Source organism: Pituophis catenifer, unplaced genomic scaffold, assembly GCF_029215685.1.
Source record: "Pituophis catenifer annectens isolate HBS135680 unplaced genomic scaffold, rPitCat1.0.hap2 SCAF_4, whole genome shotgun sequence".
Taxonomy (NCBI): domain Eukaryota; kingdom Metazoa; phylum Chordata; class Lepidosauria; order Squamata; family Colubridae; genus Pituophis; species Pituophis catenifer.
The window spans coordinates 63,691,287-63,704,457 of NW_027256884.1; the positions used below are offsets into that span (position 1 = coordinate 63,691,287).

The 13,171-nt window shown below is 39.5% G+C and overlaps 1 protein-coding gene across 7 annotated transcripts in view; it reads right to left on the bottom strand.

Moving 5' to 3' along the window:
* DMD (dystrophin) overlaps window positions 1–13,171 on the bottom strand; it is a 2,096,968-nt gene that overhangs the window by 968,815 nt on the left and 1,114,982 nt on the right. For all 7 annotated transcript variants that reach the window (XM_070944209.1, XM_070944203.1, XM_070944204.1 and 4 more), the window contains exon 43: window positions 1,859–2,009. In XM_070944209.1, coding sequence (XP_070800310.1) covers window positions 1,859–2,009 — 151 coding nt within the window. The remainder of the gene's footprint in view (window positions 1–1,858; window positions 2,010–13,171) is intronic.

Here is a 13,171-nt window from a genome sequence, read left to right on the forward strand (position 1 = left end):
GCTCGCGCAGGAGGGGTGTTACGTGGGTGCACCGAGTCACCCCCATAACCACCCGCGCGGCCGCATTCTGGACCAGTTGGAGCTGAGTGGGAGCCCCATGTAGAGAGTGTTACAGTAGTCTAGACGGGACGTGACAAGGGCCTGAGTGACTATGCACAGGGCATCCCGGTCCAGAAAGGGACATAGATAACATTTCCATTTTAAAAAAAAATAGATATTAGAAATTCAATTAAAATGTTTTATTAACCAGCTTTAATTAAGCACATGATACATGCTCTCAGAATTCATAATTCAACTTTAGTACTTCTTTCTACCTAAAGGAAAAATGATAATGATTTTTAGAAATGCTTCTTTATGAGCCTAAAAGGTGATAAAAAACTGAGTTAAGAAATTCTCCTTCAGGAGAACATGTTCAGCTTTCTTCTCTTCCCTATATCTATATGTCTCTTAATTTTTCCTATCTTAAGTGATAAATAAATGATCTTGCAGTGAATACCAACATTGCACAGCAGGTTGCAAAGCAGTGAAACTTGGGGGGAAATTGAGTGAGCAGAAGTCCATTTGTGTAATGTTGGATTTAGTTCAGTATGACAAAGCATATTGATATATTTTAAGTCATTTTATATTGTAACATTAAAATACCAAATTTATGATCTCCACATTTCTGTAACTTTTACCATGAATTCTGAAATGCATTTGTCTAAGAAAAGAAAACTTAAAATAGAAGAGTGTTGTCCTATAAATGTTTAAAAGAAGATAATAAATAGAAGTATTCTAAAACATATTTCTTTCTAAAGGTTACAGAAGAATAACATAATGCTACTGCTCAAATATATCAAACTATCCATTAACTATGATTTTTACTGACATCAATGGAAGAACACTTTAGAGAATTAAAGCACCATCAGTGTGTTTGAATGTCAGAGCATTTAAAATCAAGCATCTTATCATTTGCCCAATTCATCTATTGATCATATAACCAAAAAATGTTTATGAGTAATGCTAAGGATTATTTTCATCATTTGAAATTAATACATATACATCTGTACAAAAAAAAATTCTGTAACTGATGGATAGTGAACTTTTTCTTTTTAACTAAGAGGAATTGACTACTATTTTATAACTTAAGTGCCCAGGAAATACAGTAGATACAATTGTTATATTTTTCACCTCTTTCTTTTCCTTTGATAAATTGTGGGAGAGAGATTCAAGGAAGGGTAGCTCATGCAAAAGGTCTATCCATTTGTGAAACCAAATATGGTCAAAAACCTATCCATGAACATGACAACAGTTTGATCTGTTTGATTGCTTCAAGAAGCTATAGTAGCTGCATAACAATAGGTAAAATTATTTAAAAATATGGGTTTGTGGTAATCACTTGAAAAAGAAAGTTGATGTTTTATGAGTTTAATGTACAATGTGAAAAACAACCAGTTTTACCACTCTTCCATACAATTTTTCGTAGGAACTCATGATTTTCACATTCTCTTGTTAGAATCAAGGAAAAATTGACAAATAAAGCAAAAAGATTTTGGAGTTGCAAATTTTGAATCAATGATGAGGCTAAATTGAAAACATATGCAATGTGCAACACACATACAATCACTCCAGCAATTCAATGTTAACTCTTATCTATATAGGCAGACTTTTTCCAGAATGATCTACCCCAACCTATCTGTTCCACATCTGTATCTATATTATCTTTATCTATACACGCACTCATATACATACATACATACATACATACATACATACATACATACATACATACATGTATACACACGTTTATATCTATGCACATTAAACAGTACATATATAGGTATCAGCATTCATACAATAAAAATATAAGGAATCATACCTGGATGTATTGCTTGCTTTTAGAAACATTTGGATCATCAGTTTCTACTCTTATTTTAGCTAAAGTTTGTTCTATTTCGGTTAGCCAGAGGTTAAAATTCTTCATATCATGATGGAAATTTCTCCATTTTTCCAATGATTTGTCAAATTTTCTGTAGAAAAAAAGCAAATGCTATTAGGACATTAGCATATTGCAAGCAGCAATCCAAAAAAATTATATTTTTAGTAATAATATAGTGAGGTTACTCTTTATTTAAAAATTGAAAAAAATGGAAAGAAAGTTTGTTAAAACTGATGTTGGAAAATGATGTCACAAAATTTAGAGATATATGAATGCCACAAAATAAATAGATAATATTTATGTTTCAACAGATACAAAAATGTACAGATTTTCCTGTTATTCTATGGACATGTTTTATTTAAAATTTACATTTATAAAATTAATATGTGAATAATTCTCTTCTCTCTCTACAAGAATCATGCAGCGGATCTTTTAACGTTTGTCAATGTGATAAAATAAAAAAAAATAAGGAAAGGAATATAATTTCTCCTCATTTTTAATAGAAATCCCAATCCAGATCACCCTAACATATATTTATGTTCAAAGAAATGTATTCAGAACTAAAGCATAACAATTACCTAACGGGCAAGAACATATGTAGTACCACCTCACTGACAAAAAGCTTGGCCATGTTAAAAATGTGATGTAAAGCAGATATTTAGTCTAATGTTTCTGATCTAGCTGGACTGTTCTTATAGTCAGCTAACTTCATACATTGTGTATTTTAATTAAGAAATAAAAATAAATGTAGCCTAAACAAAGGGTGGGAATGTGGGAAAGTATAGAAGTACAAAAGCAATACTATATAATCAGTGGTGGGTTCCTCCCAGTTCGGCTGACCCGGTAGCGGTGACGATATGATATCACCGAACCGGTTCTGCCCCCCTTCCCCCCCTGCCCCCCGTGTTAGTCTTACCTTTTATTTGGCCCCACCCCCAATCTATTGCTGCCTCCTGAGTCCCAGCTGATCGGCTAGAGAGGAAAAAACTGTTTAAACTCTTGCCGCGGGGCTTCAAAGGGCCGCCCTACAGCTGATCAGTGTTAAAAGAAAATAAAAGAGTAGACCAGTGGTTCCCAAAGTGGGCAGTACCGCCCCCTGGGGAGTGGTGGGATGCCTTAGGGGGGCGGTAAGAGGCAAGGGGGGTGGCAGGGGGGCGCTAGAGGCAAAAGAGGGCGGCAGGGAGACACTAAGTGGCAAGGAGGGTGGCCCCTACCCTTTGGCCTGTACAGTTACCTCCTTGCAAGCAAACAGCAAGAAAAAACAACTCCTTTCAGCTTCATCATAGGCTAATTAGCCAGTTGATTAGATCGGCCTCCCGACTCTCAGCTGATTTGCTCTCAGCTGTTTTGCGCAGGGCTCTGCTGCTTGCTGCAAAGAGTGCTGGAGCAGATTGTTTTTTTCCCTAGCTATGCTGAAAAGCAAAAGTGAAAGTAAAGCAGGCTGTTGGCTTTACTGTTTGCTGCAATGTTGGAAAATTAGGAAGAGGCAGATTTTTTTTCTTTTTCCTCACCAAAAAAGGTAGGTGCAAACAATGGGAAATTTAGGGCAAAAGAGGAGAGTTCAAGATTTTAAAACACAAAAGAAAAAAAGCTCCATTTAACTAGGGAATTGTAATAATTGAGATACTATTAATTGTATATTGTGTTGAAAGCAGAAATGATTAAGTTGTGGTTTGGAGGAATATCTGGGGGAAATTATTTGATTTATTATTATTGGTAAATATAATTAATTGATTTGTAAGAAATTGGATTGCATGGAAATAATTGGAACATTCATGTTCATATTGATTAATATACCAAAAAAAGATAGTTATATAACTAATTGATTTATATTAAAATGTTGAATTTGTATTAAACAACTGTAATATTACATAATTAACCAATGTGAGGATGGATATAAAAATAGATGACAATGGGAAGGGGTATAATATAGAATAGAAGGGAAAAATTGAATTTGATTAAGATTAGAGATGAGGATGAAGGGTAATATTGGTTTTTTTTAAAAAAAATAGATGAGGAATAAATATGGCAAAAAGGAAATATAGAAATTGTAACTTTAATTGAAATGACTAAACACTGTTTAAATTTGTGAACCGGCCAAATATTCTGTTCAAAGAAAATACATTGTATGTTTGTATGTGTGTTTCTAATTATTGCTATTTATTAATATTTGTAATATTAATATTTTTCCCTTTTTAATACGCAAATTTTAATTCATTCTTAATTTATTGGGGTGTTTTAATTCTGTCTTCTGCCAAATTGTTTAATTCGGTTTTATTCTGTTTTTTAAATTTTGTATTTATGTGTTTTTATCTTGTGGCTGTTCACCGCCCTGAGTCATTCGGGAGTAGGGCGGTATATAAATCAAATAAACTAAACTAAACTAAACTTCTCTTTTGTTCTTTAAAGTTTAACAATTCATTCTTTATTTTAATATCTTTATATTTGTTTGCGGTTGCCTTTCTTCCATTTCATCTTTTTTATTGTACAGCAATCTTTCTCCTCAAACCTACCACCTCTCTCTTTTCTTTCCTTCTTACTTTTTCTTCCCCCCTTCTTCTCCTCCCTACTTCCTCTTCCTTTCTCCTTCTCCTCCTCTCTTCCTCCCTCTCTTACCTTCACTCCTACTCTAATTTCCCTTCCCTTCCTTCCTCCCTTCTCTTTCTTCCCTCTCTCTCCTGCCTTCTTCCATCTCTCTTCTCCTTCCTTCATCCCTCTTATTGCTGTATTCCTTTTCAATTTTATATTTTCTTACGTACTTGTGGGACAGAAACCAGCTCTCAGCCCTCCTTGTGACTTCTTGAAAAGCATCCTCCCCCCACACGCTCCACCGCCTTAGGAGGCAGGGGAGGGCTGCAGGTTGATCCCAAGGGGGTCTGGGGCTACTGGTCTACCAGTTAAAAGCCTGGTAGACCAGTACCTCTGCTAAATCCTAAAGAATTGTCACATGACCATCAAGTCATGCCCACAAAATAAGCCATGCCCACAGAACCAGTAGTAAAAAAAATTAGAACCCACCCCTGTATATAATCTAGTAAACTATAAAATATGATAAATTAATTCCTGATCAGTTTAGGTCCCTATTAGTTATCCTTCTCCCAATTAATTTTATGCAGATGTGCATAAATTTAAGTTGATTTTAGTTACTGAAACAGGTTTGTTTTCAACTCCTTGTTGACCATAGGTTGCATAATCCAGAATTAGGATGGCTGTAATCCTAATTGATATGTAACTAAAAAAAAATAAACAATTCCATTTGGGAATATCCAATTAAGAAAGAGAAGATGTAGATCAAGTTACTTCAAAATGGGAATTATGTAATAAAAGGGATTATCTACTGTCAAGAAAGGGAAATATGTTTGTATGGGGTTTGGCATATATACAGCCCAGTGATACACAATGTTGCAGTTATATATACAATAAATATAAATATGAGCATAAAGGCAACAGTATGGCTGTTTTTTTTTTAACATCAATTCCATGTATTTTCATGAAATTGCATGGAGGTTTATCTACAATATATACATACACATTCTCTCTTTTTTATATATATATAATTTTTTTATTTTATAACACAAACAAACATAAAACACAAATACATATAAACATGTATACATTGATACAATACAAAAAAAAAAAAAGAAGTCTATCGACTAACTCCTAAGAAACTATCGCATCGGTGGTTGTTTTCTAATTCACCTGTTATTTTTTTTTATTTAACAATTTGCATATTTGCTTGTTTGCACTTTGACACATTTATGCATATTCAAATGTAGCTTTCTATGAATTGTACTAACTATTTATATATAATATATATATATATATATATATATATATATATATATATATATATATATATATATATATATATATATAACTATTTATATATACAGTTTTCCTCATGTGCCTATTTCTGTGCTTCTTATTTAGGTTCTCCTAGCGTCTTATTTTACTGGCCCTATCTTTCCCTCTAGCCATGAGTACCATCTTTGCCAAACTATGTAGTAATCGGTATCCTCCTTCTCTTGGAGCTCTTTAGTGAGTCTATCCATTTCTGCACATTCAGTTATTTTTGCAATTATTTTTCCTTCTGTTGGTAATAGTTCTGATTTCCAATTTTGAGCATACACTATGCGTACCGCTGTCAGGATGTGAATAATAAGGTATTTTATCTCTTTAGTATATTGTGGTGTGGTCATTCCAAATAAAAAAAATTCCGGTTTCATTTCAACCTTTTGCTTCGTTATTTTTTCAATCATTTTCTTGATTTCTTGCCAGTAGTGTTGCGCCTTTCTACAAGACCACCAGAGATGGTGTAGTATGACCCCTTTTGTGACTTGCATTTCCAACACATTGGTGATGTGTTTGGAAACATTTTAGCCAAGCATGCCAGTGGGAGGTGCCATCTGTAGAATATCTTGTATAGATTTTCTTTGTATGGGATCGTCATTGTCATCTTATGATTTTCTGTCCATAGCTTATCCCATTTATCCAATTCTATGTTGTGACCTATATTTCTTGCCCAGCTTATTATATTTTCTTTCACCATTTCCTCCTCTAATTTGTACTTCATTAAATATCCATAAATTTTAGTTATCAATGCCTTTTAATATTTTATCCAGTTCATTCAGATTGGTTTGAAATCCATATTGTATCTAGTCTGCTATGAATCTTGACTCTATTTGAAGGTATGGCCACCAATCAATAACTATACCCCGCCTTTCCAATTCTTGTCTCGTGTATCAGTTCCCTTCATTGCTCAGTAATTCTTGATATTTCCTCATCTTTCCTATTTCTATGGTATTTGGATAAATTAGGGCTTCCATGGGCAACAGCCATCGCGGGATTTTACTATAATATTGCTTTCTGATGCCTTGACACGTTTTGTATAGTGAGCCTCTAATTAAGTGTCTCTGGAAATACCCATGTTGCTTGTCTGTGCCTTCCCACAGAAAGGCATGCCAACCTTGACTCAGATCAAATCCCTCTAAATATAGCATTCTCCTGTTTGTTAAGTCTATCCATTCTCTGATCCAATTTAGCGATGCTGCCTTGTAGTATAGCTTCCAGTCCGGTAAACCAAGGCCTCCCTTCTCCCTAGTATCCTGTAAACATTTTATTTTAATTCTGGCCTTCTTTCCTTGCCAAATGTATTTCATTATTGTCTTGTTGAGATCCTTGAAAAAATCTTTCCCTGGGCCAATTGGTATCACTTGAAAGAGGTAGAGGAGTCAAGACTCCTATACATACACATTCTCAAACAAACAGCAATCAGTGATTACAGCACAGAAGCATACGCAGAGAGAGAGATACAACCCATCAGGGCCTTTTTTTTATAATACAGACTCTTAAAGTGGTAACAGTCAAATAACCCTGCTGACTCATTTCTATCATTGCATCATCATTACAGTATTACAACATTACAGCAGCTGGTCAGCTATTAAATCATCATTACCCTGAAAGAAAATCATTGTAAAGTTTAGAAATCATTTATCAGTTGATATCTCTGAATGAAATTCTTTTTTTTTATTGAAAAAGTTTTATAGACAACAATTTTTCCCCCATTTTCCCTCCCCCCATCCCTCCCTAACCCCCCCCCAAACCCTCCCTCCCCATGACTTCCCCAAGGTGAAATCCATCCACATTGTTTTATATCATACTTTACCACCTCTCTATTCTCCTCCCTGTGCACTATAAATTTCTACATCACAATAAGCTATTTTGCCCCCTATAAACTATACATTTCTACACAACATTTAGCTAAAAACTATCTGGTACTTCCTGGTTTGGTATTTATTCTGCACATAATCTATCCAATTCTTCCACTCCCATACATAAGTCTCTTGAGTCCAGTCTTTTAAGTATGCTGAATATTTAACAAATTTATATAGTCTCCCATCTCACAAAATGTGGCTTTGGGTAGCATATAATATATAAAATAATTAAAGTATAAAAAGTTCAAGCATAAATAAAAAAATGAAGTCTACAAGTCTTAAATTTGCCAAGGGTTGGAGATCCCTGTTTTAAAGATTAAAAAATCAGCATCTTGAATTGCACCTGAAAACAAACTGGCATCCAGTGCAGCTTGGGAAGCAGAGATATAATATGTGCCACCTTAAGGGCTAATATAACTGTTCACACAGGAGCATTCCAAACCAGCTGAAGCTTAAGGATACTCTCCAAAGGCTGTTCCATGTAGAACTCATTACAGTATATGTATTGTGAACCAAATAATACAGCAGTGCTTTCAATAGTAGTATATACATCAACTAAATGGAAGAATTAAATTCTACCCAATTAGCGCTCTGGTCTGAGGAAGAGGCTTATAGGGAGGAAGATAATGGAAAATTTAGATATCTATTTTTCTTCTTCTTAACCTGCCATTTCTTATACCACTATAGTGAACTAAAGCATGCCAAACTATTACTAAATAGGAAGTGAAATGGGGAGATTCTTAGTCAAAGCAAATAGCTCAATGCTTGCCAGTGAACCATCAGAAGCAGGTACTCTTCTCAAGTCACAGAAATCGTAATTCTCTCAGGAAGACTAGACTTTAGAATGGTTCTTCAACCTGAGTTATATGCTTAAAATAATTGCTGCTTTCCTATAGCCCTCTATCTATATCACTGGCAGTGTTGAGGGAATGGATCTGATGACCTAAACAGTCATTTACAATGTTATTCAATTTCAAGCAATATTGTTTATATTTAGAAAAAGAATGGAAAAAATCATATACCATATTTTTGGGAGTATAAGATGCACCAGACTATAAGATGCGCCTATATTTTTGGGGGAGGAAAACAAGAAAAAAAAATCTGCCTCTGCCTCCAGCATCCATCCGGTATTCATCTGGCCCATTTGCCGTGATCCATTTGCCGCTGCGGCCCATTCACCATGACCTGTTTGATGCCACCCATTCTCCGCCTTCACCACCACGGCCACACATTCGCCATTGCCACAGCCCGTTTTCCAGCACCGCCTGTTTGCCACCGCCATGGCCCATTGGGCATGGCCCATTCAGAGCAACCTGTTTGCCATGGCCCATTTGCTGTTGCTGCTGTGGCCCATTCACTGCGACCCATTCGCCACCACCATGGCCCATTCGCTGCAGTCCGTTCACCATGACTCATTCGCCTCCGCCCATTCACCACCAGCGCAGCATGTTCAGCACGGCCCATTCGGTGCGGCCCATTTAGCACCACTGCCACAGCCCAAGGGTGAAATGCTACTGGTTCAGACCAGTTCGGTCGAACTAGTAACGATGGCGGTGGGTGGTTCGGAAAACCGGTAGCGATGGCAGCATGAGGTTCCGCCCACTCGCCTGGTCATCATTACTTCCTGTTTTTAACCAGGAAGTAACCTTGTCAAGTATTTGCAAGCCATTGGCACACTAGTGGAGGCAGAAAGTGCCCCCACCCCTATGTGGAGAGGAGGGGCTTATACTGAGTATAAAACCCCCTCTAACCTTTCCACCATGCTCTCTTTTACGTTTGTTCTCCATGAGACATGATCTTTGATAGGGGTAGTCACACATGCTGTGTGCCCCCTATCCTAATGGATATTAAGACAGCTTTTGTATATAGTTAATATGTTTTGTTATATGAATAAATACATTTATCACATTTATTCATGCATCTGCCTTTGGACTCTTCTATGCTCCTGGGTGTTTCTACGATCCCAATTTCCACAGAATGGTAGCAGAGGGAATGGTAGCAGAACTCCATTCCAGGAGCTGTTGAAAAGGCGAGATGCCCTCCAAAATAACCTGTGAGAGAAGCTCCCCTGTTGTGACCAGAGGCCTTCAATGGAGGAGAACTTCACAGCAGCCCCAGACTGAATCAACGATGGAAAACATTGAAGGGGGTTTCCATCCAGCTACACCCTGGCAGCCAGAGGCCACCCAGATGCAGCAAGAGATCCCAGGGGCTGAGCCAGGCAATGTTGGAGAAGGCTTCTTCAGCACTGACGAAGAGGGGGCAGAAGGACCAGATGAAAGCCTGGACAGGCAAGTGGCTGAGATGTCAGAAGAGGAGTGCAGAGCAGCGCTCACCTGCCTCCTGAAGACAAGGGCAGCAGCCAGAAAGAGGCCTGAGGAGGCAGCACCAGAGATGCCTGCCATCCCGGTAAGGACTCCCCTGCCTGATCTCTCCAAGATGGCGCCTGCCGCCAGAGAGACTGCCCCCCCACCCAGTTTCCCGCCAAACAAAATGGCCGCCAGGCCACTTCCAGAGGCAACTTCCTCCAAGATGGCTGCTCCCCTGGGCACTTTGCCAGAACCACGAGCCAGGCCATCCCCAGCTCCACAGCCCAGGCCTACAACGCCAGCCAGTCAGTTCAGCATTCCAGCGGCCCAGAGGACCACTCCGAACCCACAAGCCCCTTGCCAGGCCCCGCCTGCCATGGCAAACATCAAAGAGGCCATAGAGGCCCTGGTCGCTGCCCTGCAACTTATGGAGCAACCACCCACTGGCCCCCCCGAGGTCCCAGACCCAGCTGCCCACTCAAGGAGGGCCCCAAATCCAACCTCCCACCCCCGGAGGAACCCAGATGGACCTGCAGCCTCCCACCCCCCACTGCAGAGGCGCTCACCATTCACTGAATGCTCCAGGGAGGCCCAGGCTGAGGCCTCCGCACCTTTCTGGTCCTGCTGGGATGATCCGGAGCTGCAATCCTGCTCCTCTGATGGAGAAGAGGAGATCCAGAGACATTTCCAGGCCTACCCAGCCCATGGACCTCATCTGATGGGCCTCCAGTCTCCAGAAAGATCTCCAGGCCTTCTTCCCACTCCTCCAAGGCTTCCCCGCCACATCGCTGATGTTCGGGCCTACCCTGAGGCTCCAGCCAGACCTGACTTCAGAGCTCAGAGAGGGAGATCGGAGCTCCAACAAGAAAAGGCTTTGGAGCATGCTCCATTTCCTGCACGTGCCCAGTTGCTTCAAACTACAGAAGGACTACAAAAAGGAGCCAGACCTAAGCAATCGATCCCAGGCTTAGGGATCCCAATGCCATTCACAACAGGCTCTTTTCAGCCATTTGAACAACTCCCCATGCAGTTTAATGGCAATAATTTTGTAACTTTGCCAAATAATTTTGAAAAATTACATTTAAGTGGTCAGAATTTTAAAAAATGGTGTAAAGAGATTCAGATAATTCTCTTAAGAGAAAATACTCTGGACATGATCAAAAGACCACCCCCTTTACCTTGGAGCCCTGAAATTGAGTTCCTGCATAAAAGAGCTTACACAACCCTGTTAAGTTCTATAGACACAGCTCTGTATGCCAGTCTTTCAGATGGCCTCACAGCTCAGGAAGTTTGGACTGCCCTATATAATTTGTTCCATAGTGACAATATGGCTGCAACCAGCAGATTGTCAAGAATTTTCCATAACTATAAACTCAAACCTGGTGTCAAAATGGGGGAACATTTGGCAACGCTTAAAGCCATGAGGGATGAGCTTATACAGAGGGGGGAGCCTGTTTCTGAATCCACTTTAATTAGCGGGATGTTGAACTCCCTAGACAAATCCTGGAGTCCCTTTATTATTTCTCTAGAAGGGGTTTCTAGGGAACAAAGAAATATAGAATACTTTTCTGGCCGCTTTATTGAGGAAGATTTAAGGCGCAGAGATGAGGAATAACAAGAAATGAAGGAGGCATATCACAGACCTAGGCCTCAGAGGAGGCGCCAGGACACAAGTGAAAGGATTAATACCCTTCCCACCTGCTTTGACTGTGGCATACAAGGTCACTTTAAAAGGGAGTACCCTCGCTCTAGGGCCAACACGGCTGGACTTAAGCACAATAAAAATAAAAGAGGCCGTGGAAGAGGGGGAGGTGGTCATAAAGGATACCAATTCTGTAGTGTCACTAATGACAATCACACCTCCCAGGTAAAGGATGCTGAGGGGCTGTGGCTTCTTGATTCAGGTGCATCAACGCATATAGCCAACACGAAGCAACGATTTAAGGTTTTACACCCACTCAAGTCCTTAGTAAAAGTTGCCACTGGGGACAGGGCAGAGGTAACTGGGGAAGGCGTGATCAATGTGCCTGGTATAGGAGATGTCACAGGGGCACTGTATGTTCCCTCAATCAAGAACAACCTTTTAAGCATCTTAAAATTGACTGAGGATAAAAATGTAAAACTGGTTTTTGAGAAGGGTGGAGGTTATATTTTCGAAAGTGGGGGTGTTGTTGGTGATATTGTAAAAATCAACAATTTGCCTTATTTTTCCCCAAAAGCAAAGGTCAAAAGGCACAAGAAACCTAACAAGAGGGCTCAGGGAGCTAACGCCCAGATAGAGCAGAAAGCTTCTGTGCCAGCCCCCAGGTTGTCCAAACTCAAGGACCCTGGACCTAAAACCAATGAAGCTTTTAAACCAGCTCCTAGGACATCCAAAGCCATTAAGGCTGAGCCCATTAAGGTCACAACTCCTCAGCCAACCCCGAGGAACTCTAAGGTGACCATTAATCCAGTGCCTACTCTCATTACTGAACAGACCAAGGCTTGTAATGGTAAGATACATAAGGTTGACAAAGTATGCATGGGTAAACCTTTACATTTGGATTGTGCTCATATATTACACCGCAGGCTCGGCCATGCCAGCTTCCCAGTTATTAAGAAAATGCAAGATTTTTCTGATGGGCTTAAGATAAAGAATTGTAATACCTATTTGGAATGTGCCATCTGTAAGGCAGCAAAATCTAAAACTGCTGCTATACCTAAGGTCTCTTCCCGTCGTGCAAGGTACCCTTATCAGCTGGTACACATGGATTTGGTTGGTCCTTTTAGACCCTCCCTTGGTAGGGGGCGTTATTTTTTAACGATAGTAGATGATTACTCTCGTTATGGCCATGTATTTATTTTAAAGGACAAAACTGAAGTCTTTACCAACTTCAAATATCTTTACAATCAGATCCAAACGCAACACAAGGTGTGCATTGCTCAGGTGCAGAGTGATAGGGGGACTGAGTTTACATCCAAGATTTTTGAAAAGTGGATGAAGGAGAGAGGTATCCTCCATTTTAAATCATCCCCTCGAATTCCGTCCGAGAATGGTATTGTAGAAAGGAGAAATGGCGTGCTGCAGAATGTCATGAACTGCCTACTTGCAGATGCTGACATGAGCCAAGTTTTTTGGGCAGAAGCGGTCAAAATGGCTAATTATCTAGTCAACAGGACGTGGAGTAGTGCCATTAACCAAACCCCATACTTCCTGGTCCATGGAAGGAAACCTAGCCTCTCACACCTGA